Genomic DNA, 26,640 nt, shown 5'->3' on the forward strand with positions numbered 1-26,640 from the left:
GAGCGCAGAAATTTGTGGAGTTCGTGAGATCTCTTTTTAAGAGGACTTCTAGCTGCGCTGGATTCCTGCTATTATTTTGGCCTGTTATGGAAAATTTTTCACAAAGAGTGTGATAGGGCACACACCAAACCACACCCTCAACCACACCTCCTCTCCCTCTATAGTGCATGCCCCTAACATTTATATTTCACAAAACCCTATCTTTTGGCTCAATTTTAAGCATAACCCAGATTAAATAAAGGGTTAAATTACACTGCAACCCCAGGACCTTTCAGAATTTTGGAGTAAGCCCCTATGAACTTTTAAAATCACACTAACCCCCAATAACTTTTTTGGTTTTGGAGAAAAAGCCCCAATAACTTTTTGCATTTTGTGGATAACCCCCACAAATTAAAACCAGAAAACAACATAAAATGCATTTTGAAAGTTATTGGGGGTTTAGTGTAATTTAGCAAAAGATATTGGGTGTTTTCTGCAGAAGTTATGGGTGTTGAGTGCGACTTTTGAAAGTGCGGCTTTTAAAAGTGCATGGGAGTTTAGTGTAATTTACCCTATTAATAGATTCGTCTGATTCCCTAACTTTTGGGAGTGTGACAGAAGCCCCTAAATAGTTGCAAGTTTATTTTCAACATATACCTCTTTTATCCAAAATTTTCAACATTATTTCCAAAACCAAACTTTTAACATTCTTTCTAGAAAACCCCATACTTTTGATGAAGTTTCAGAAAGCCCCCATTTTGTCGGTAGAGGGTATGTTGAAAAAATTGCAGATGTTTGGCATGGCAGTTTTATGTCAAGTCCCGGACGTTAAAGTTTAGGGAGTCATCTCAGAATGGGTCATACTTTAGGGGTTATGTGAAATCTACCCAACGCTATGGGGGCTCGAAGTAAATTGCTTTGGTTCCGGTTATAATCACCAGTTGAGAAACCAAAAAAGAAAAAGAAAAAGAAGGAAGCGCCGATCAACTTCCTCACTCCTCCTGGAGAGGCTAGATCTACTCTAAGACCGGCAGACGTTCTTATCTATAGTTAGAGCGGGGGGAAGCACGCTTGTGTTGATCTCACAGGGGTATCTCCGTTGGTGGGGTTTGGTAATGGGGAGTTCAAGGTTGGACATGCAGCGGATAGAGCAGCAGAGGCAAAGGTGGGCAAACATGATCAAGCTTGCAAGGACAACCACCACGACTTCATCCCGTTCACTTTCGATACGTTTGGTTTCCTTGCAACTGAGGCGGTGAAGTTTCTCAGGAGGGTACAAAAATTCATGAATAAGAGTGTAGCGACAGCCGGATCCGCTGAGTACGTGTTTCGTAGGTTGGGTTTTGCAATTCAGAAAGGATTAGTGGCGCAGCTTGTTGCCCGCTTGTCATCATAACATGTGTAATATTTCTTAAATGTGTAAGTTTTTTTTAAAGGGAGAAAGAAAAAAAAAAGAAAAGGAATAAAAACATCTATTGAAAATTTATAATTTTGATTAAAAAAAGAAAATGAAAAAGGAAAAAGGAAAAAGAAGAATAATAAGAAGAAGAACTTGAGATTTTTTCAAAATATATTATGATTTATCATAAACATGGGACTTCTCACAGTCCAATCATACGTGTATCACTGATCACAAACTAATTTTTACACTTTATACTACTACATTTTACAACAACAAAGAAAAACAAATATGGCTCTTTGAAGTTCTTTTGAGGAATATGATTTGTTCTCGTTTCTAATGATCAAGGACTCATTTCAGCTCCTTCACTAGCTCCTGCTTCATAAAAATAGTCCTGAAAATATCAAGTAGTTTGACGCTCATCAAGTTATATATCCTCATTCTGCACTGGATTCATTGTCTCGGTATCCTGTGCCGATGAACTTAGACTTTGGTTAATTTGCACTCCTGCAATCAGTTGAGAAACGATGTATGTATTAATCGATGAGTACATCTTCAAGTTGGAATTTTTTGTTTCTTTGTCATACCTGAAGATGCTGACTCAGGCAGGTTACGTTGGTTCGTTCGAGAATTCATGATAATTGTGGCAGTTTCGTTCACCATCATATGCAGCATTTAACCAATAATAACCATACACAACATCTGGGCTCGAGTTTATAGAATCAGGATTTCTTAGCTCTTGAGTATAGTTGAGTTCATCTGAGAAGGGAGCCTGGCTTTGACTCCTAAAACTTCCTGCAATTATTTGAGGCAAAAGTTTCAGTAGTACTTGCATCTTTTTTAGGTAATTTTCAGGATTTCTTTGTTCATCTATACCTGTAGCAGAACTCACTATTGTCATCAGGTTTTGATTACCATTTACATCATTTGACCGATTATAATCAAAACCATTGCCTGAGCTTGAATTCACATAAGGTTAGGCTTAGTAACCTGTTGTTAAGGTTGATATGATCAGAAAATACCTGTCTTTGATTCATAAAAGGTCCTGAAATCATTTGAGACAAAAAGTTATACCAGTACTTGCATCATCAATTTTTTAAAGACAATTTAGGATTTCTTTGTTCGCCTATACCTGCAGGGTTTCCTTGCTTCTCAGTTCATGTTTGATGCATCTTTATCAATTGTAAACACGAATTGATTATTATAGGGTTAACTGCACATAGACCCCCTAGAGTGTTGTTGTTTTGAACTTACTACCTCTGTAGTTTCATCATTTCACATAGACCCCCCTAAGTTAAATTTATTTGACTCCTTGCCCTTCAGATGATTCACTAATTTTATCCCGAGGCAACATCTGCCAAAATTTAACGAAGGGCAAAAGAGACAAAAAAAAGCTAACCCAAGAATAAGCATGTCAAAATTATTTAACCCAGGAGTTCAAAAGAATTAACCCAGGGTGTCTATCTGCAACAATGAAACTGCAAGGGTGGTAAGCTCAAAACTATGATACTATAGGGAATCTACGTGCAAATTAATCCTTGACTTATAGAAAAAAAAGAGGAAGAAATCACACTTGAACTTACAAGGTTTGAATTAACCTGCATGCTTCGATTAGCTAGGGTGAACAAAATTTGTCCTTGATTATTTATTATTCCAGATCCTTGCCAACTATTGTTAGCAGGTATATAAATTTCTTGAGGAAATCTCAGGTTTCCTCCTTTAGGCTGAAGCTCAGGTGGTGCACTATGGGGCGGCCAGCTGAAAAATTGCAATAGCAGGTGGAATCGAGAGCTAGCTTTCCTACAAACAGCCGGAAGAGGTCCTATTCGAAGCCCTCATATGCTCATAAAATTATGGAAAATTGCTCTTCTTGTATTCGACATGGCCATTCTAGACCATTGCCAGTATTAGCAGTTTAAGACATTTCTTGAGGAAATCTCAGTTTTCTTCTTTTCGATAGTTCAGCGTGTTGTGCTGATGCTCTTAGATAATTTCCTTAGCTCATTCCTCGGTTCATGTTGTTCTTAACCAGAGACTGAACATTTTGATGCATTAATGAAACTACCCGATTGTACCTAAAACTCTCATTTGACTTGATTGCATTTGTGGGGTATGAAGGCACTCCTTTATTCATTGTCATCCCTGAAATCACCAATATACTATTCTTGAACCATTAAAAGCCACTTCTCGAGAAAACCTCGTGGTATATGTCTCTATATCATTTCAAGACAGCATTGAAATTTGATCCGATTGTGTTATTTACAAGAAATGTAAAACAATTGATCGAAGTATTTACGTTGTCTATGACAAATGGCTTTTATAGAATCAGGAGCAGGATATCGAATAATTTCAGAGATGAGAATTAATCAAGAGTTGCCTCATACCGAACAAATAACAATTTCCAAAATGTTATCACAATGTTCAGATTCTGATTGGTACAATCTTATGGTTCTTTCTGTGTATGTATCAAAATGTTCAGATTCTGATTAGGACCGACATGAAGTGGGGAATGAGCTAACACAATCATATGAGATTATCAACGCAATGCCCTGAACTATCAAAAAGTGGAAACCCGAGATTTCTCATGAAACTTTTATAAACTGCTAATAGTACCTGGCAAGGGTCTAGAACGGTCACGTGTGATACAAGGAGGGCAATATCCATAACCTTACGAGCATCTGAGGCCTTTGAAAAGGACTCCTTTGTTTGTCGGAAACCTAGCTCAATCCACCACTTTCCACTTCTCGAGGGCCACCACATTGGTTGTCTCTCTTTTCCAAAAAATGTGTGATTTTTTCCAAGGGCCTGCAGTTGAGTATCAAGAGCCAGAGGTAAATAATCAAATTAGAGGTAAATAAATGAGATTCGATAATGCAATCACAAGTTCAATTAGATACAAATATATATTTTTTTGCCCGAGATGAGAAAATACGAAAGCAATATCCGGTTTCTAATACTCAAGTGGGTACTTTTAGATCATCAGGATAGCTAGTTACAACTTCTATCTGATCATAATTCTTGACTGAAAACTATTTTTTGTACTTTTTACCTCCATCAGTTTTCTGTTTTGTCAGGTGTTTCTTTTTTTTCTTTTTGGTCCTTAAAAAATGACAACAAGGTAGTAGACCACATTACTGAAAAAAAAGAGACCCTTAAATCCTTTAAAAAAAAGAACTTCAAAGGTTTTTAATTACTATATAAGCAGATTTAGAGCAAATCATGAACAGCCAAAGGAAATATCCTCTTACTAGTTTAAAAACTACCAATTCCATCATAAGTGTCTCACATCAAATGTACAAAAAGGAAAAACAAACTACTCAATAAACTTAATCCCAAAATAAACTTCAGACGAACTCTTTAACTCCAAAATTTTACGGAAATCTCTAACAAAAGAAACCCTATGACCCTAAAATAAAACCTAAAAGATTTTGAATCATTACCTCCGATTTGTCGGGTGGAAGGAGATCCTTAGAAAATCTGTGGTTTTCTTGACTCTGAACTGCATGTATTTATACACTTTGTAGAATCTCTATGAAAGGAAACTCTTACAGAAAAGGAAACATCCAATAAAGGAAAGTCTTAAGTAAGATACCATATTTAACTGACACATTGAATCTGGCCACGTTTATTCAAGGCAACAAATAATACGATATCTTTTAATACATAACAATCTTTGGACTTATCATTTAGGGCGAATCTAGGATTTCAGTTCTGGGGGGCCGCTTAATTTTATTTACAAGAGATGCACCATAACCCAAACAAAACGAGTAGAATAGCCAACGTCAATATCTACAAAATATTTCAAAAGAAGAAGACAAAAATTATGTAGAAAATATTCCAAATTGTTGAGTTATTTAGATACTAAGTGAATTAGCCAATGTTGTAAGGACCTAGTTGTAAGAATGCTTTAATATAAAAGAGTTGTCTCTCAATGAGAGAAACTGACTCTAATCTTACATCATGGTATCAGAGCCCTAACCTAGCCGTCTCCCTCTTCAACCCGACGAAATCCAACCCGAACAAATCTGAGGGCTTTGGTCTTCATCATCGGGCTTCGTCTTCACCAGAGGGCCTCCGAAGATCATCAACGAGTAGGAGGCCTGCTGTGGAGTTCTCTTGTAAGGAAGCGTCGACGGAGGAGCAAGGCGTCGGTGACGTGACCGGCGGTGGGTATGGTGCGACCACGACGACTGTAGGGCAAGAGGCTGCGACCACGACGACTGTAAGGAAGAAGGAGACAGTCGGATGCAGAGGAGGCCGGAGTCGATGGAGGAGCAGCGAGTTGGTGATGTGATCGCGGCTACGGGGGAGAGTCCGATGGCGGGAGCTGGAGGAATCACGGTTCGGAGCTTGGTTCTTTGATCTGCAGGGAGTGTTGCTGATCAGATCCAAGAGAAGAAGAAGAAAAAAAAGAGAAGAAAAGGGGGAGCGCAGTTCTTTGAACGATGATGAAAAGGGGGAGCGCAGTTCTTTGAACGATGATGAAAAGGGCTTAGTGATTTGATTGGTTTCTGTTGATTAACGTCTGTCAAAAAAAAGGGAAAGAAAAGAAAAGAAAAAGGGGGGGGGGAAATGGATTTGTAATCTGTATCAGATGATTATAAAAAAAAAAGAGGAGAGGTTCTTGATTTGTAATAGTTTATTTAGGTTCCCTCGACAAGTCAGTCCTAGAACTGATAAGAGAAGAGCTGATATCTCACTTTGTTGAGATATCTTGCTTTTGGTTCTTGTTTCCTTGGTGAAACAGGAATTATTATTGATCTATCTCTCTTGTTGTGCTGTCGAAGTGCTGCCGGATTTTTTTTGGTTGCGCACCACAAGAATACAAGTTGGATCGATGACGAAGACTGAAAAAAATCCGATGGAGGAGATCATCCAGAAGTTGAATAACCTGAGGGTATTCCAGATCGAGAAGGAGATCAGCGCTATAGTCCAGGGAGAGAGGACTGTACAGGAGTACGCCACAGAGCTGGAGCGCTTGTGGGCCAGAGGCAGCAATGATTGCTGTTGCTGTTAGCGGAGGGCCAGAGGCAAAAGCGATGCTTCAACATTGCCGGTTAGGGCATTTATCTTTTGAGAGTTTAAATAGATTAGAACCTGAGTTAATGAAGAAAGTGGATAGAAAAGAGTTATTTTGTAATGCATGTGAACTTGGAAAACATACTCGTTCTACTTATAGAATGATTGGTCTTCGAAGTTGTGAACCATTTGCACTTGTCCATTCTGATGTTTGGGGACCATGTCCTACTACCTCTATCAGTGGTTTTAGATGGTTTGTTAGTTTCATTGATTGTTATTCATGTATGACCTCGATATACATGATGAAGCAGAAACCAGAGGTTTACAAATGTTTTCAAAATTTCTCGGCTTATGTGAAGACACAATTTGGAGTGCAGGTGAAGATTCTTCGAACAGATAATGGGACTGAGTATGTCAATAAGGAGTTTGCAGCTTTCATCTCTAATCAGGGAATTGTTCATCAAACCACCTGCCCAGACACCCCTGCTCAGAATGGGGTGGCTGAGCGTAAGAACAGGCATCTACTGGAAGTGGCACGCTCATTGATGTTGACAATGAATGTGCCTAAGTTTTTATGGAGTGAGGCTGTTATGACAGCAGCTTATTTGATCAACAGGATGCCATCAAGAGTATTAGAGATGAAGACACCATGTGAGATGTTTTTGGGCTCGAATGTTTTTGTTGTTCCACCAAGAGTGTTTGGATGCACATGTTATGTGAGAGATCACAGGTTGATGGTGAGTAAACTGGATCCGCAAGCAGTTAAATGTATCTTTGTTGGCTACTCATCAAGTCAAAAAGGATACAAGTGTTGGTGTCCCACTGAAAGAAGGCTGTTTGTCAGTATGGATGTGACTTTTCGGGAGTTTGAACCTTTTTATGGGGAGAAGACGGAGTTGAGTTCCTTGTTTGGAGATGGCTCTACTGATGCTAGTAGAGAGGGGGAGAATGAGAATGAGAATGAGAATGATATTGTGGTCGGGATGATTCCATGTCCTCTTGAGTCACCGAGTAGTGATGGTACATCGCCGAGTAGTGGTGGTGACTTAGGAGTTGGTAGTCAAAGTCAGGGGGAGCTGAGAGTATACACGAGGAGACAGAAACAGCAGCATGAGCCGCCTCCCGTGCCTGTGTCAGTACCCACAAATGTTGATGACCCAAGTCCCTCCTCTCCAGTGCCTTGCTCTTCTCCTCCACCTGAGTCGATAGGTAACGATTCCTTCCATGATACCTCTGATACTCCTGTCTTGCCCCGCAGAACCTCTAGAGTCAATGCTGGAAAACCTCCAGCTAAGTTTGGTAATTGAGATACTGATATTGCGAATTATATTTCATATGCATCCATTCCACCTGCATATAAGTCATTCATTGCATCGTTGCATTTAGTGTCTGTACCTAACAACTGACAGGTAGCTAAGCAAGATCCTAGGTGGTTGAATGCCATGCACGAGGAACTCCAGGCCTTGAAGAAGAATGACACATGGGAGTTGGTACCTTTGCCAGCTGGGAAGCGTGTTGTTGGATGTAAGTGGGTGTATACGGTTAAGCAAACTCCAGAGGGCAAGATCGACAGATACAAGGCCAGATTGGTTGCTAAAGGCTACAGCCAAACATACGGCATTGACTATGACGAGACATTTGCTCCAGTAGCAAAGATGAGTACTGTTAGAGTGTTGGTGTCATGTGCTGCCAACTTTAATTGGCCACTACATCAGCTAGATGTCAAGAATGCCTTTTTGCATGGAGATCTTCAAGAGGAGGTATATATGGAGATTCCACCAGGCTTCACTACTTCTCAAGTAGCTGGGAAGGTGTGCAAGTTGAAGAAGTCTTTGTATGGGTTAAAACAGTCTCCGAGGGCATGGTTTGATAGATTCAGGTTGGCAGTTTGTGGTATGGGGTACAAGCAGTGCAATGGTGATCATACTGTGTTTTACAGGCACTCCAAAACTCGTATCACTATCCTGGCGGTCTATGTTGATGATATTGTAATCACTGGAGATGACGCTGAGGAAATCCTACTGTTGAAGAAGAAATTGGGAGAGGAATTTGAAGTTAAAGATCTGGGGCAGTTGAAGTACTTTCTCGGAATTGAAATTGCAAGGTCGCGAAAGGGTATAGTGCTTTCTCAGCGAAAGTATGCTCTGGATCTTCTCTCAGAGACAGGGATGTTGGGATGCAGAGTTGCATCTACTCCTATTGAGCAGAATCATAAGATGAGTGCCGAGAGTGGGGACCCTGTGAGTAAAGAGCAATATCAAAGATTGGTTGGACGACTTATATATCTATGCCATACGAGACCTGATATTACTCATGCAGTGAGTGTGGTGAGTAGATATATGCATGATCCCAGAGAGCAGCATATGGAGGCAGTTCGCAGAATTCTTAGATATATTAAAGGAAGCCCAGGAAAGGGGTTATGGTTCAGGAGTTTTGGACATCTGAGAATTGAAGGCTATTGTGATGCTGATTGGGCGGGTTGTATGGATGATCGTAGATCCACTACAGGGTACTGTGTATTTGTTGGAGGCAATCTTGTATCTTGGCGTAGCAAGAAGCAAGATGTGGTGGCTAGGTCTACAGCTGAGGCCGAGTACAGAGCTATGGCAGTTAGTCTGTGCGAGTTGATGTGGGTAAAAAACATATTATCTGAGCTGCACTTGTTTAGAAGAGACTCCTTACAACTTTGGTGTGACAACAAATCGGCGATTAATATTGCAAACAATCTAGTTCAGCATGATCGCACCAAACATGTGGAGATTGATCGGTTCTTTATCAAGGAGCAACTGAATAGAGGAGTTCTGACTTTGAGCTATGTGAAATCAGAAGAGCTGTTAGCTGATTGTTTAACAAAAGGATTAGGTTCTAGAGAGTATGATATCTTTTGTAACAAGATGGGGATGATTGATATCTATCGCCCATCTTGAGGGGAAGTGTTGAGTTATTTAGATACTAAGTGAATTAGTTAATGTTGTAAGGACCTAGTTGTAAGAATGCATTAATATAAAAGAGGGGTCTCTCAATGAGAGAAACTGGCCCTAATCTTACATCACAAATAAGCAACATCCAATTTTTTATAACTAAAACTTCTCAAATTTATGTAGAAAAGAGCAAAGTTGGATGCAAGGGGCTAGGGGCGGATCCCAATTTTTTTTTTTTTTTTTTTTTTTTTTGGGGGGGGGGGGGGGGGGCGCCCCTGCTTATCATATTCCGATGTATCACCGATGACAGTCTGATGTTACACTCTATTCTCACTACTGTTACAACAAAAAAGGAAAATAATGAGACATCAAATTTTTTTTTCTAAGACTAATTTGTTCTTTTATAATGATCAAGGACACCATGATCAGGTCCTACATTATCAGACTCTAGATGAAAGTAATCCTGAAACTCCGAAAAATCAAGAAGTTCCGTGTTCATCAAATTATCCAGCTGCTGCATTGGAGCCCTTGTCACTGTATCCTGCACTGACGAAGTCAGGCTTCTTTCATTCACTCCTGCAATCATTTGAGACGATATTTTTGTGTTAATCGATGAGATAATCTATTTCTAAGGAGGAAGGTTTGGTTTTTGGTTGTACCTGAAGATGATGATTCCGGCAGGATAGTTTGGTTCCTTCGAGAATTCATGAACCTTGCAGCGCTTTCCTTCACGATTGTCATCAGGTCTTGATTATCATATGAGTTCAGCTGAAAATAATCGTTAGCAACATCTGAGCCTGAGTTCATAAAATTAGGATTATTGACATCTTGGTTATCGTAGATTTGATCGGAGACTGCAGCCTGGCCTTGATTCCCCAAAAGTCCTGAAAGCATTTGAGAAAAAATTTGATCAGTATTTGCATCATTTTTGAGAAAGCTCAGGATTTCTTTTTCGTCCATACCTGTGGCAGAATTTACGATAGACATCAGGTCTTGATTGTCATTTGTATCACTCAACTGATTATAGTCAAAAACACCACCTTGATTATACGCCTGTGGGCTATAGTTGATTTGATCAGAAAATGAAACCTGGCCTTGATTCATACAAGGACCTGCAATCATTTGAGAAAAGTTCTAAAGTACTTGCATCATTTTTTTCTGAAATTTTTTGAATTTCTTTATTCATTTATACCATCAGAAGTTTCTTGGCTATAGCTGATTTGATCAGAAAATGAAAGCTGATCTTGATTCACAAGAGGTCCTGTGATCAATTGAGACAAGAGTTTTATGAGTACTCGAATCATTTTTTACGAAAGTTTAAGGATGTTGTAACTCGTTTATACCTGTAGGGTTTTCTTGATTCACTCCACAGTTCATATTTGATGCAGATCGATTATGATCATAAGAAGGACTCATGCTTGAGCTCATAAGATTAGAGTAAACCTGCAGATTTCTGATATCTGGGGTGAAAAAAGTACGTCCTTCATTTTCCATTCTAAATCTTTGCCAGCTATTGTTAGTCGTTATGGAATTTTGTTGAGGAAATCCCAGGATTCCTCTTCTCGGTAGAGGTTCAGATTCTCGGTAGAAGCTCACATTCTGAGCATTTTGATACGTCGAAGGAACCACCAGATTGCCCCAGTTCGAAGGACTACCATTAATTGACTTCGTTCCATGTGCATTAGCTTGCAAATACCTATTTCTTTGGTATGAAAAAAGGTCTTCATTCGTTCTCATGCTTGAAATAGCTTGATATCCAGTTCCTGAACTTCTAGTAGCCATTCCTACACCTGTAACAGGCTGTTCAGATGCATTTGTGTAGTTGTTAACCAGGGCAGTATTCTTCTGACTATTCTCAAAAAAAGAACCTGAACTTGTACCAATGCTGTTTGGATTAGCCTGAAATGATCGAGACTGGCTCTGATCCTTTTGCATTTGTCCTGGAACAACCATTAGAGTCGATGTAGCGGGTACTTGATCAATTTTTGAATCCTTTTCTTGAGATAAGCTTGATTTTCTCTCTTTAGTAAATGCAGGTAGTGCTAATAATACCTCACGCTTCCTTTTCGACGTAAGCATTAGAGTGTTCTTATCTGTTGCCTTGCGCTTAAGGACACCACTATTTCCTTTGCTCAATATCACCCGATTGTCGCTGGATTTTGCGTGTACTGCATTTTCTTCTGTCTGTATCTCTTCCTTCACTTCAAGAAGAGGACCAGAATTGATTTCTTGCGTCTGAGACTCATTTCCATTGATATTAACATCACTTATCGTTTTCTCAGCGGAACTACTAGGGCTCTCAATCTTCAAATTGTTTAAAATGTGCAACACAATTGATAAAATGAACTTCTCCTTCGTAGACATTTTCCCTTGTAAAGTCACAGACTCTCGAACAATCTTGCACACAGCTTTTGGAGACAGATGATTGATTATCGAAACCAGAAGCGCAATTTTCCATACCTTCATGAGCATTTGTGGCCTTTGGAATTGAGGCTCCCCTTCAGTTGTAGGGAAGCCTAACTCAACCCACCACTCTGAACTTGTTGTGGGCCACCATGTTGGCTTTCCTTCTTCTCCTAAAGTGTATGGTTTTTTCTGAGGCCTGCATTCGAGTATCAAAGAAGAGAGAATAGTTGAGAGTGCCGTGTCTCTGAAATCATCGAACATTTCATGAAAGGAGGTTTTGGTCTTTTGTTCTATGTTTGACATGAAGATTGGATCGTTGGTGGATAAGATAGCAAGCTCGTCGGAGTGCAGTATGCAAAAATTTAATTTATCATCATGAGGACTAGCGCCAGATACTGAAGCAACTGATTTTCCTTTATCAATGTTTTGGCTTTGGCTTTGCTGGCCTTCTTTTAAAACCAAAGCCTGATTCAATTCTTCGGACAGTTTTCGTTTGAGGGACCGAAGATGGCTTGGCTCTTCATTATCTTCATTATTATCGTCATCATCTTCATTATTATCGTCATCATCATCAGAGACCCGGATAATATGCGGATAATGATCAGTTGGTTCCATGAATGCAGAAAGATCAATGTTTAAAATGATTCCTGCAATTAAAAAAAAATTAATGTATTTCTACAAATATGCCAGTTTCAGTACTAACCTTGAAATTATGCTCCAGCAATTAATTCATAGTCATAGTAGACAAGTGATGCATATGGGGATGATGTTTTTCTGAACGTAGTGAAAAGATAAATTGTGCAACATTAAGGTGCAGATATGCATGTGAGCAGACTGTAGACTTTTGAGTCCTTTCTTTGCAAAAGTTACTGAGAAAATCTTAATCAAATAATATGATGAACACATGAAAAGTAGGCGCACGCTATATTTTTATGTATGAAAATTAAGCTATAACATATACGAGCATATGATGACACACATCTGAAGGAAAATAAATTTTGATTTTTCCGTAGGTGAGCCACATTACAAAGAGAAGCATCAAGCAAAGAAGAGAGATGCTTTACAACATTGATATCAGACATTTATTCCTATTCCTACAGTTCAACACCTTAAAGGCTAATATAGACAGGTCTGAATCCATAAGTCATAGTGGTAATTTAATTTGATTTGATTTATGACGAAGGGTGGATTAAAACAATATATCCATTTTAAAAACCTTATGAGCATTTCATCCAATTTATGAAAATTTAAAAGTACCAAACCAAGGAGTAGTACAAAGTATATTACCTAACTAGGAGACAAATAACAAGATGCATGACCGCAATAAAGAAAACCCTAACCGGTATATAACAAATCCAATGTTTATCATACAAAATAGCATAGATCCTATAATTTATATTTCCATTATATTTATATAAGAAAAATACAAAGTGATAATGAACTGTTTCACTTCTGTCAAAAATAATAATAATGAACTGTTTCACCATGTTTAAAATATTGTTTAAAGCTTTCCTATAGTTAGAGTGCATGTGAGAACAAGTCTTTGTGCATATATGCATGTCTCTCCATTTTGAAATACCATATGTATTTTTAAATTGTAGTACATTAGAGAGAATATATACTACACCATAAAATCCAACAAATATCACATAAAATGATGAATATTACAAAGAAATACAAGAAAAAGATTGCTAGAGAAACTTGCCTAGTTAAGTTCAGCTTGTCCAATGAAAAAGGATGAGAATCACAAAGGCAGTTAGAGCCACTCCTGCAATTAAAATGCAAAGGAAACATCATTAAGATAAACATATTTATGTATTAGGCTAGAGATAGGGGAGGATAAACATATTTATGTATCAAAATACAAATTGTGCAACATTCGGATAAAGATATAAAAACACTCATTAGCAGGCTCCAATTCATAAGCATAACTATAAACCTTAAGACAATTTGTTCTTTTTTTATTACTGCATCTACTAGAGGTAACAGAAGACCATATTTTTTAAAATTTGATAAAATCAAATAGCAATGTCATGTAATTTTCATGGAATAGACGACATAATAAACCACATGGAAATTAAACCTAGCACTATAATTTTCATGAAAAGGTGGCAGCAAATAGTAGAAATTTAACAAATTAACAGAAAATTATCCTTTAAAAATTCAAGAATTTTCTCAATATGTTTCCAGAGTGACTTTTTGATGTTTTCGGTTAGTGGTTTGTCTGTGTTAGTTATCTTTAACTAAAGAACAAGAGATCTAGTTTCAGGATTTAGCATATACAATTTCTAACTTCATAAAGGAGGTAAATATATTTCACAGACAGTCTTAAACTCAAGACAATTCTTTATAGAGCACTTTTCTCATTTTTGAGTGTCTGCTTTATGTTTGACTAATACATCATGCTATACATATTATAGCCGGAATACAGGACTATTTGTTAGAAAAGTGAGATTCCTGTAGTTCACATATATTAAGCAAGTCTAAGCATGTTGAAATTCTATCCTCAAGATGAATTGCTTAATATGGAATATAAAATAAGAACACAACAAAATAAATGTTTGAGAAAATTGAAGTGCATGATTGTTAGCAAGAAGGAATCTGTAAAATAAAATTAACCAGGAACCATTTTTCTGTTATAAGTTAAAGTAAATGAAGATAATGAATAATTAAGATGGCACTAACCCTATTGTGAAAATTGTTGAAGAAAATGGTACTAAAGACCAAATGAAAATAATGATAATATTCTTACACTAGCCAATCTTTGTTAGTTATTCGCTATATCTGGAATGAGAATATATTTGCTAGAAGACAGTAATAAATATCAAGTAGTTAAAAAAATGAAAAGAGGTATTTTATCCCTTGTATTATAATCTCTTAAATATGAGAAGAAATAAAGTAAAGCAGTATTTAAAATTGATTTTGGTTTAACACTCTATTAATTTTCTATGAATGACAGTAATTAAGGAAAAGAACATCATTATAAGATCAGATTATTTACATGACATTGACTAAGGGGATATACTGTTGAGGGATACTAATAGATATTAGGGGGTCAAGTTTAGAGCTAGTTATAATTAATACACATTTAGCAAACTACAATATTATAAAGCGGTCAAGTTATCAAAGAACATAAGGAAAAAATATGGAATACTTATGAATGCAAGTGTGTGATAAACATTTTAGATTGGAAATAAAAATGGAATGAAAATAGGACCGATAAAATTTATAAATTTTTATGATTGATCACAAATAATAATAATGATAATACTTTTTATGACAATATTAGTAATAAGATGATTATGATCTTCATGTTAAGAAATTATATCAATTAAAGATCAGAAGACTTGAATTCACAGGTTTTAAACTAGCTATAAATAGGATGGTGACTGAGTAAAAAGAGAACATCAAATAAAAATGGAAGATATGGCACAAGCGCGCGAAATTTAACTGTTAAACAATTGAAAAGCCTGAAATAAAAATAAAATTCACGATGAAGGAGGGCATGGTGCTGGTAGTAAAAGTCTCCATTCACTACAGAAACACTTTTTTCTCTCTCAGTAATAGGATTTATGGAAGAAACCACTTAATTTATCTGTCATTAATTAGAGTTTAGCAGTTAATGTATAGCCCTTAAACATTGTTAGAAAAGCAAGATTTCATATGCATGCAGTTAATTAAGAAGAAGATATGGTAAAATCCCCTCAGAAATAAACCCATAGGAATCTTGAAAAGGAGGATCATACTTGAAAACATAAGATTGCAATATTTGAAATAGAATGTAATCTATAATGCCCCCCACCACAACCCCCCCAAAAAAACCCAAAACGCACACACAACTAAAAAAAACCCAAAAAAAAGTAAACAGGAACTTTAAGTAAACTAAAAAGTTTATTAAAAAAACACCACATTAAAGAAGAACATGATGATTGATTGTGGAGCTTGATGTGATAAGCAAAGATTAAAAGATGCCAAGGATAGATAGTTTTTGAACTAGAGCTAACAACAAGATGCTAATCTAATTTTATGAGATCATAAAACAAAAATGGAAGGATATGCAAGAACGCGCAACTTTAAATGTAAAACTGTTTTTAAAAAACCCAAAACAAGTTACTCAGAATACCTCGAAACAAAATGAAACTTATGATGAACTAGATGTTTGTGAAAATTAAGCAAAAATCAGCATACTGTCAAATTAAGCACTTTATTTCACTCCCACGGTCCCACCATTATGATTTAGATCTGATCAAGCCTAGCTAGCTTCACAAACTCAGTATGAGAGAGAGAGAGAGAGAGAGAGAGGAAGGAATGGTAAATAAATGGATAATAAGCAAACTGAAAATAATAAAAGAGGAAGATCATATGAAGAAGAATAAGGTAAAGATGGAAAAAGATCATAACTAAGAAACCCTCTTCATCTGTCATTAGAGTTTCATAGTTGGCTTAATCTACAGTCCACTATAAAAAGAAATTATAAAAATGGCCCTCAGAGACAAACACACAAGGATCTCTCACATGAGGAACAAAATCTTGAAATCATAACTAGACAACAATGCTTCACATAGAAGCTAATCCACAACCCAAACAAATTAAAAATACTTTTAAAAAATCTAAAAACCATCTTAGAGAAAACCCCATAAGGATCTCTCCAAGTAGAATCAAACCATCAATGAAGCAAACGGATTGTTACATTGAAAACAAGATTATTTTCTGTAAAGAATCAGACTGAGCTCCTCTCAGAGAGAGGTTAGAGGAGAAAGGAGATGAAACAATAATTTAGCATAAGAAGAAAGAAAGAACTCTTTGTGCAAGAGAATAGAAGGGAGATGAATAGAAGGGATTAGCATAAGAAGAAAGAAAGAACTCTTTGTGCAAGAGAATAGAAGGGAGATGAACCTTTTTCTTGTGTAATTTGTATAAGGGAAGAGAGAAGCTGTTTACTATTTCTCTCTTTCTTGTTGAGAGAGTGTGTATGAGCAATGAGCATATATATAGGCACTATCCCTACTATTTTGGTAACAAATCTATGGTTGTGGATGTCATAAACCATTTGACTTTGTTCTTAAGTTTTTTCTTTCCCATTGTATCCCTTTTTTCTTTGGAGAGTTACCCAGAGAAATGGTACTTACATTGCACTTGAAAGTTCAATTTTATGTATTACTGGATTGTATAATGTAATTGAGATGGCTATATACAAAAGATATAAATTAGTAAAATGTCATAAGTAAAGAAAATTAGGAGGGAATGTGGTTTTCAAATATGCACTTTTGATCTGGGGTTTTAGCCTTTTTTTAAAAGTAAATATATACAACATAACAGTCTGAAAATGGCTGAAAGTCATTCTATTTGCAAATAGATACCTTATGTTTGATATAGAAATATTTTTTTTCCTCTTAACAAAACAACAAAAACTGCTCTTAACTATGGGAGGAATAAAGAAGCATGTATCTGAAGATTAAAAACTGCCCGTGACAACAATTAGATTAATGGAGTTGAGATTAAAACCTGTTTGTGAGAACATTGATGTTAAATGAAAATCAGGTCAGGGGGTTAAAAGTATTTTGACTTTTTTTCCGGAAGAGAGGAAGCATGACTTCTAGAATCCAGGAGACTGAAAGCAATTTTCCTTTGCTGTTATGATGATTACAGAGAGTATATTAACGATTAAGATAAAAATATATCCGAGAATTCATGGAAGTGATATTAACTTGATCGATGCGCTTTGCATGAGTCCATCTACGTCCACGCGCATGCATGCATGACACATGTATATTACAGAGAAAGAATTTATGTTATCGACGTGAATAGAAAAAGATTATGTAAAGATGATAATATGTAATATTTTCTAACATTACAATATTGAAAACTTTTTCAATAAACTCATCCTAAAAGGAAATGAAGGGACAATTGATAAAATCTCCATTTAGGGACTCCATCGGAATTGCCTTAGCAAAAGAGTATCCCTAGCAAGCATTGCTCATTTAAAAGTAAAACATATGTAAAATATATTTCTAATCAAAAAATAAAATTAAAAATATTCATTAAATTCAGAAATATGCAAGTGGGCGAAAGAGGAAGCGAATGGGGGTAGTCTAGTCTGTAGCCAAAGTACTTACTGTGAAGTAAAATCTAAAAGGTAATTTTGGGATTAACTAAGTACATCCATCAGAAATCTGGATGACTTTGGATTATTTATGGAAAGTTATTGTTTAATATGTGCCAAATAATTACTACCAATCTGTCAATGACTAGGAGAAAAGCGTTACAATTGACTTACCATAAATGGTTTCTTGTGTCCAACCTAACCCTAACCCTAAGAAATGACACTTAAACCAAAATTAGCAACTTAGTTAACACCTAAAATATTACATATGTTGCATCTCATAATTGGAATTATCAGTCACACCCTAGAAAATAAGAAAAGATCAGAAACTGCAACAATTTGAATAAATTTCAATGTGATCAAATTCTCAATTAAAAAAATTTATTCCCATGTTTTTACGGTATAACATAAAAATAAAATTTCAAGAATCTGGCTTCTTTGGTTCAAAAAATAATAATAGAAAAACATTCGCATAATTAACAGGAGCGTGAAATATGAAGTGGAAAAGTGGGTAATATAGCCTTTAACCAGATTAAGATCAGTAAAATTTAAAGGGTAATCTTGGAATTAAATACATTCATTCTAAGAAGGTAATGAAGGTAATCCTCATCTAATCATTACAAGTGAATACCATAAATAATTCTCGGTTTCCACCCTGAATCTATCGATAGATACTGACGCTTTGTCAAACTTGTCATATATACATGTTGATTTCCATAATTGAAATTTGGCAATAAATCAACTGAACTGCATCTGATAAATTTTTAAAATTTATGGAAAGGCATGTATTGACTTCCAAATCTTCGTACTTGTAGTCAATGCAGGACTAAACGGATGCTCACGCAAATTTGTTCATGTGTTTCTTATTTGAATCGGATTTTCTAGAACAAATTATAACCATGAAGGCAGACACTTAGGCTGTGAGCTAGTAATTTCATCCAGTAACATTCATTTCTTTTTTCTACCCATTTTAATCTGTCAATTTCTCCTACTCGTTGGATTCTGGTTTGGATGAATGCTGTGGCTCTGGATGAGGGCATAGAGTAGGAATCCGGTTATGTTACCTCCGACGAAAGTTTGGTTTCTGTTTTCTGTCATGAAACAGAAAACCATTTCCTTTGAGGTCTTTGCATCTGCATTCTTTCTGGGGCATTCAGTCTGCCAGTGGATCCATAGGATCCAAGCTATAGTTTCTTTCGAGTCGTTTTTATACATGTTGGCTTAAAACTTTTATGTGGGTGAATATATTTAACTTTCTAGCATCTCCTGTTGATGTTGGATCGCATTTCTTCTGGATGTTGCTTGGTCTTGCTTGCATTTCCAATAATTTGTTTCTGGATGAATTGGATATTATAGGCACAAAGTTTTGCAAGTTAAATATAGAAGATACCAGTAAACAAAGAGATTCAATGTAATTCAAGATGAAGTACACTAAGGAAAACACAAATAGCTGGACAAAGATACAGACGAGAGAATGCACAAGCAAACAACAATTTGGCAATATCATTCACCAATTTTAGAAGTCTGAATTTCACTCAGCATACAGTAAATATACCAACAAGGAACAATTGTTTTTCCAGTTTTCAAACAATTACGACGACAAAAATATTAACAAAACCAGCAGCTTTGTTTCTATAGTAGCAAATAACCTGATACTCAAAAATGTTGGCTTCAAGTGGGTCCATACCAGCTAACATGATTGCCTCCAAATTTCCGCTATCCATTCAGGAGGCCTCAGAAAGAGGTAAGTTTCACAGGAGCAAGCAACTCCATATAACGGCTGCTTCCACCATACATAATACCTGCATGGTTACCGACTGCTAGGTCCAGGGGCTCAACCTTTGACTGACCGCAACTATTCAACATTGGCTGTGGCCTACTAGACCTGAAGGTATCAACATTAGCTACAAGGAACAAGATTCTAAAGAAATGTCTCAACAATAAGACAGGTTGATTTCACCCAAAAAAAAGCCCTGAATTTTGGGAGTCCTGCACATAAACCCTGAAATTTTTTATCTCACAGAATTCCCCTGAACTTTAGGGTACCTCACAATATCCGCTGAAATTTAGACTTTTCTCAACGGAATGTATTGACAAATAAGTGAAATCTCCTTGAGAGAAAAGATCTTCAATTTGGGGGAGTACGTTCCTCTTAGTGACATTTTACTTATTTGCAAATTACATGTAGGGGTCCTGTTGAGAACTATTTATAGACTTCAGGGGGCTTTGTGAGACACTCCAAAGTTCAGTGTTCTGATGTATAAAAGTTCAGGTGGTCATGTGCAAATCCTGCCAAAGTTCACAGGGTTTTGTGAAATTAACCATAAGATGGAACTATTTTTGAAAGATACCTCAAGATACGGGGATCTGTTAGGCTGCTTGTACTGCTCCTCCTATGTGATGAATGCTTCCTCTCAGGCACATTGCTCTTGGATGACTTCCCCCTGCTGTACTTGTGACTGTGATGATCTTTCTTCGCCTTAGAACGGTGATGGTGGTGATGGCGATGGTGGCCTTTTACAGTGTGGGATGAAGAGGAAACAGGCGGGTCGTAAACCTCAGGTGCCCATTTTACAGTGAGTTTTTTGTCCAGACGAATTCCATGTTGTGCACGGCTGCCTTTTAGGGCTGGTATGGGCATTTTAGTCATCTGAAGAAAAAGTGGAGAAAAACAAAAATAGTTGTTAATATCTTAGGACAAAGTCAGCAATAACTTTTGAACTAGGGTATAAGGCAAAATTTCTTATATCTATATTAGTTAATTAGAAGTTTCCTTTCTACTAACACCATTTGAGAAATACTAAACATAACCAATGCATCCTGACCTTTATTACAGACTAATCAATTTATACTTACTGGCAGTGGCTGCACAAATGCAAGTTCGTCAGGTTCTGAGGAGTTGTCATTATGTACAGTCGTGCACAATAATCCAGATTCTGCATCAAATTTGACAACATATGACTGCAATGGTTCTAATGGTTCTGCACATGGAACCATTGCATGCTTGCTTAAACCCNNTGATCTTCAATTCTTCACTTTTATATCCCGGATTTGATGTTGGATTCCTGACAACTAAAGGTTCTGGAGGTTCATGAACATGTAGAGTTTGCCACAGTGAAATACCAAGTTCTTTGACAACTGAATCTTTGAAATCCTCATCTGACTCCTCACCAGTGGAACTGTCGAGATCCTCTAGAAATATTACCTTCCCATCCTCTTCATTGACATAGGAGGATTTCTCATGTTTTACCAGTGATTCTTCACAATTAAGACTGTCTAAACACAGCCTAGAGCCAATACTTGAAGAAACCGACTCATTACAAGATGTGGAACTACCCATTCAAGGACAGCAGTGATTAAACCTGCCAAGAGATTAGACCACCACAAGTCAGTGCAATGAGATATTTTGCTTAAGACAAGACGCCACATAGATGAAAATGTTGCTATTAACAGTTTTCTTTAGATAGTAGGAAAATATTGGAGGGGAAGTAACTCCGATTCTAGAAATATTAAAAACAATGTTAAATTTCTGTGCTATAAGACGGGTCAGAAAAACAACAAGTGAGAAGGAAGATTTGTAAATTAAGCTTCACAAAAGTGCAAAAGGCTATTATGTTGTAGATGCAAATATATTTCTTCAAGCAACTTATGGGATTGACGACCTAACAAATATATGATGCTAGCAACGAAGACTTCTTGTTAGATCTCATGTTTATGAGCCTATTGTCTAATCTTTTTTTTATGATTAACAAACAGTTCCTAACACCGCCTCCTAGTATTTGTGTTTGCTTGTTAGGTATTCTAGACAAGCGTCTTGTTGGATGTTGGATGGAATTGCACGCACGTTAACGATGACATTCAATAGAGGTTGGAGGAAATCGAAATGAAGCATGATGCCATTCAAGTCAAAGATACACCATCGCTTCATCCTCGCTATCAAGATCGAGCTAAATGAAGATTATCTGCTTTGGTTAGGTGTTTACTTTATGTGTTCATACTTAAAGCTCAAATCATACACATACACAATATTTCGTTTTATCGCATTATACGTCTTTTTAAGAAAATAACATGTTTTAGATTATAGACTTAATGATAGTATGATACTATTTTATGTCTTTTGAAAAGTCTATGAATCCACTTAAAAGTATTTCAAAACCTGGTTGGAATGATTTCATGAGAATAACATATTTAACGATCTCGTATTTTTGACCGTTTTGCAAAATAGCGAGTTTTTACAAATGAGATGCTATTTTAAAAATTTCTCTTCCAACATGTTTATTTTCATATGTATAAATATTCTCAAGTTTTACTATTTTTAGAGTTGTTTTACTATTTTAAAACGAATTTAGAAAATCAACTTTTCAGCAAAATTTAAGTATCTGTTGTATCAGTTTTTCAGTCGACCGAATGCTTTGATCGATAGACCGAACAATATTTTCAGTCGACTGATAAAACTTTTAGTCGACTTGCCAAAAGTAGTTTTTACAGCATTAGTTTTGTCAATCGATCAGTCAACTGACCAATAGAGTCAGTCGATCGAACAGTGACCAGTCGACTGAAACATGTTTCTGTTACTGTAACGGCTAGTTGATCAGTCGACCGAAAAAATCAATCAGTCGACTAATATACTCTTTTTCTGGTAACGGCTAGTTTTTGGCTGATTTGTTTTGTTTTGGTTAAGAGGCTATAAATAGCCATCAAGACTTATTTGTAAAAGGACTATGGAAGTATAACAGAGTTTTTGTCAATTTGTTTCAAGAGTTTTGAGAAAGTTGAAATGTGTTTGTTTATGTAAAAATAGTTTTACAAATAGAAAGATCGCAATTTCGTGTTTGAGGCGTTCATCCTCAATTCTCTAAATCTCTTTGTTTTTGAGAAGTTTTCTAAACTCTTCCTCTAGCTAAATAATATTTTGATTCTCATATATTTATGCTAGATTGTTTTAAGTTTGATTTTATTTTACTCATTGACTATACACACCCGCTTAGGGGTGTGCAACGGTCGGTTCGGTTCGGTTTTTATTAAAATTTGAACAACCGAACCGAACCGCCTATAATTTAAAACCGAACCAAACTGTTGCAAGTCGGTTCGATGTGGTTCGGTTCGGTTTGATCGGTTCTAACTTCATCAAATTTCTTATCAAACAACAAACTGTGTTAAAGAAAAAATATATCAACAAAGTGAGAGATTATGAAGCATTAAATACTAATATAATGACATTATTTTTAACCCATAATGATTCAGAAAACGAGTTCAGGGTTTGAGTCTTTGACTCTTTGGGGATGGGTCAGGTAGGGTTTGAGATTAGAATGGGTAGTATTGCATTATATTCGGTCGGTTCGGATCGGTTCGGGTTGAAAAGTTTTTAAACCGATCCGAACCGTCCTACTCATAAAACCGATTTTTCCGGGTCGGTTCGGTTCGATTCGGTCGGTTTTTTCAGTTTGGACCGAACCATGCTCAGCCCTACACCCACTTGAGCTTTAGTATTCCCCATCTAGTATAATTGGGTGGTAAGAGTAATTCATTAAGAAAGCTTTATATTTCGTTCTCACTTGTTTAGAAAACAAAACTCTTATCCATACTTATTGTAAACACGTTGTAATATACAAGAACACTTAGAGGAGTGGTCGGGAGAGACCGGGGTTGATTCCAAAAGGAGTGGATTGATTGTAAAGCCTAGGAAGAGGGTGTAAATCTATACACTTAAGGAAGTTAACACTGATAGTCCAACATTTAGAGAAGTGTGGCTTGTGTGATTAACATCGTGTCCATTGAAAAAGTTATCGATGATCTTTAAAAACTGTTTGTGTAGATTTTGAGATATAGTGGAAATCTCCTCGAGATGGGAGCGGAGACATAGATCGAGGGTTAACCGAACTCCGTGATTATATCTTGTGTTTGCGATTGTGTTTTGGCGTACTATTTCTCTTTATATCTTGTGCATGTTGTTTACATTGCCTATTGTCTCTTGCTTATCCTTGCATATTTCATTTTATATCATATTGTTAGGATAATTGCTTTATAAGTTTTAATTTGGCATCGAAATCGGGTTAAATTAGCAATTACCCTATTCAACCCCCCTCTAGGGTACTTTCACTTCTCACATACCAAATGCTTTCATTAGAAAAACAAAATGGTTTTGATTGAGTTCTTTCCCTTTAACCTCCAAAAAAGTGCTAAAACTTTGTGGATACTGAACTATCTCCCACTTTTTAAAAGGCTATCCATGTGTCCATTACGGTAATACTAACGTATAAAAATAAACCAGTAAGGACAGCATACATACATCAAAAAGGTCTACAATCTCTAAATGTATAAAAAGGCCTACGATCTTAGATTTACGGAGAGATTATGTGATACTTGTTAGAAGAAAGGTTTACTAGTGACTTTTGAAAGAGTGAAGGACTATGTGGTTCTCGTGTGTAACCAAGAGAGTTCATTAAATTTTTCCTTTTCAAATTAAATTTCAATTAGGAACTACTCTTGCTTACTATAATTGGCCTAAAATTAAAATTTCAGACATGTACTTTATCTTGGTAGTTGGTACAACCTAGAAACTTTTTACATGCACACGAACTGGATTAATCCGATGTTTACCTATCTCAAATTAAGTAGAGAGATAGGTTATTCTCTTTAGAATACATTGTTTATCCCACATCTTCATCAAATCAATTAATATACTCATTTTTTACTACCCCATTTATGTTAATGATCAACTTATGTTTACTTTAGAAGACTTCAGCTGTTTGAAATTTTGAAATATTTATTAAAACTCCATCAAAATAGGTGGCACTAGGAAATAAACCAAGTCTTATATCTAATTTACGCCATACATCAAGCACACAATGTTTTAAATATCGGCCACCATGTCCGACATAGCGGTCAATATGACGGTTTAGCCGCCACGAAATCCTTGATTTTAATGCGTATTACGTTTCTGAGGTCATGTCGGGGACATGTCGGAAAAAATCGGGTATGTCGGGTGCCATTGCGGCTAAGAAAAATCGGCCAAATTTCAGAAAAAGCGGTTTTAAGCTTATTGGGTCAAGTTTGAAAAAACCGACCCGACCCAATAAGCTCATTTAACTTTTCTTTAGGGTTTTTTTCCCCAAGTCAGTCGCAAATCTTGTTTCTGCCTCCCCTTTCTCCATTTCTTTGTCCCTGGAGCTGCTAAACCTATCATCTTCTTCTTCGTCCCGGGAGCAAAGGTAATGTCTCTCTCTCTCTCAATTCTTAATTTTCTCTTTTTCAGTCTCTCTCTCTCAATCTCTTTTTCATCTCTCTCATAATCTCATTCCATGTCAAACAAAAAAAGACAAGAAAGGTTATAAGCCTGCAAAAAGAGGTCTATTTCACGATAGCCTTTCTTCTCAGACAGCAATCGACCGTAGGCTATCTAAATTAAATCAGAATATAATTGTTGTTAGAATTTAACAAAGAGGATATTATATCAACCTATCCGATATGACAATCCGATATTTTTTTCATGTCCCCCGATATATCCCTGATTTCCGCTATCCGACATGAATTTTGACCGACCGACATGAACCCGACATCCGACATTTAAAACATTGCAAGCACATAAATCCATTTAATAGATCCAATTCAATCGATACATCATTAGTATATCAAGTGCTTATTGCTAAAGAAATACAACTCATATACAGTAAGGTAAAATGTTCTCTCTGATTTACATACTATGATATCACAAAAATGATAAATATTCCATGACATAATCACCAACATCAAAACCCTAAGATCTACAGTAGTGATTCATTTCATTTCACAAATAGAAGCTGCAATGTTCTACGCAAGAAATTCACTTTTAACAGTTAGAATTAACAGAATATAAAATAAATAAATAGCTAAACTCTACAACTCTTGACAAATTATGCAAAAAAAATTAAACTACACGATGAATCTCAACAGCTTCAAGATCTATTACCTCAATCAAGATCTGACTGCTCCAAGAACGCACAATCCGTCAAAATTCCTCCTTTCTCAGAGAAAAAGCAACAGAGATCTCAAAGAACAAAACGAAGAGCAAAAAGAACGAATCTAGGGCAAAGAATTAGCTGAGATTACCACGACGATTCCATTTCTCTAGCTTTTTAAAACGATTACTACTACTATTACTACTACTTTCATTGAACGAGATCTCGAGGGGAAGGAGCTCCATCGCAATGGCTCGAACCAAGAGGAGGCGACCGCCGACCATCGAAGGCATGGCCGATGCTCTTCAGATTGAAATCCTAATCGCTCCAATTTTAACCTAATTTAGAGAGATCGGATAGGATTCTTCTGGGCTTGGATTGAAGAGGATGGAAAATTTTAGGGCTTTTTTGAGATTTGGGGATGAATTTTCAGTGGGCGTGGAAAAGAGAATAAAGGGTTATTTATCGAAGCCAAGGTCAACGGAAAAGGGAAAACGACGGATTCAAGGAGGCCAACCGGAGAAGAACACGTGTCATTGACTAATGGATAGATTTCTGTAAAGGGGCTGTTTGTCTGCCTAAGAAAAAGGAAATAAAAGAAAAGGAAACATATTTCTAAGAAAAATAGGTTTTGGGATTGTTTGGTTGGCTAAAAAAGGAAGAAAATCAAAGAAATGAAGATGAGATGAGATGAGTTGTCACCTTATTATAGGATGATGTGAGTGATTTTTTAAGAAAACTTGTTTTGATGTTGTTTGGTTGGCGGAAAAAATAAGAAAATGAATTATAAGAAACATATTTCTTTGTATTAGGTTGTTTTTTTTTGTTTGGTTATTTCTTAAAAATAAGAAAATAGATGAGATGAGATGAGTTGTC

General features: G+C 36.4%; 2 protein-coding genes and 1 long non-coding RNA gene across 3 annotated transcripts; all 3 read right to left on the reverse strand.

The window, feature by feature from the left end:
- LOC109822974 lies at positions 9,595-17,248 on the reverse strand. The gene is made up of 7 exons (XM_020389264.1): positions 17,230-17,248; positions 13,430-13,492; positions 10,662-12,371; positions 10,511-10,579; positions 10,281-10,430; positions 9,978-10,202; positions 9,595-9,894 (listed from the first exon to the last, which is right to left on the reverse strand). Exons 3-7 carry the CDS (start codon positions 12,337-12,339, stop codon positions 9,707-9,709), a joined length of 2,310 nt encoding a protein of 769 aa, XP_020244853.1. The 5' UTR covers positions 12,340-12,371; positions 13,430-13,492; positions 17,230-17,248; the 3' UTR covers positions 9,595-9,706.
- Positions 19,303-20,837, reverse strand: LOC109820451 (transcription initiation factor TFIID subunit 2-like). Its single transcript, XM_020386595.1, has 3 exons — positions 20,684-20,837; positions 20,179-20,477; positions 19,303-19,712 (listed from the first exon to the last, which is right to left on the reverse strand). The coding sequence occupies exons 1-3, from the start codon at positions 20,822-20,824 to the stop codon at positions 19,562-19,564; spliced, it is 591 nt and encodes a 196-aa protein (XP_020242184.1). The 5' UTR covers positions 20,825-20,837; the 3' UTR covers positions 19,303-19,561.
- Positions 20,864-26,191, reverse strand: LOC109820452. The gene is made up of 2 exons (XR_002241857.1): positions 25,776-26,191; positions 20,864-21,189 (listed from the first exon to the last, which is right to left on the reverse strand). It is a non-coding gene; the product is annotated as an uncharacterized LOC109820452 (long non-coding RNA).

This window comes from Asparagus officinalis, chromosome 8 (assembly GCF_001876935.1).
Source record: "Asparagus officinalis chromosome 8, Aspof.V1, whole genome shotgun sequence".
NCBI lineage: Eukaryota > Viridiplantae > Streptophyta > Magnoliopsida > Asparagales > Asparagaceae > Asparagus > Asparagus officinalis.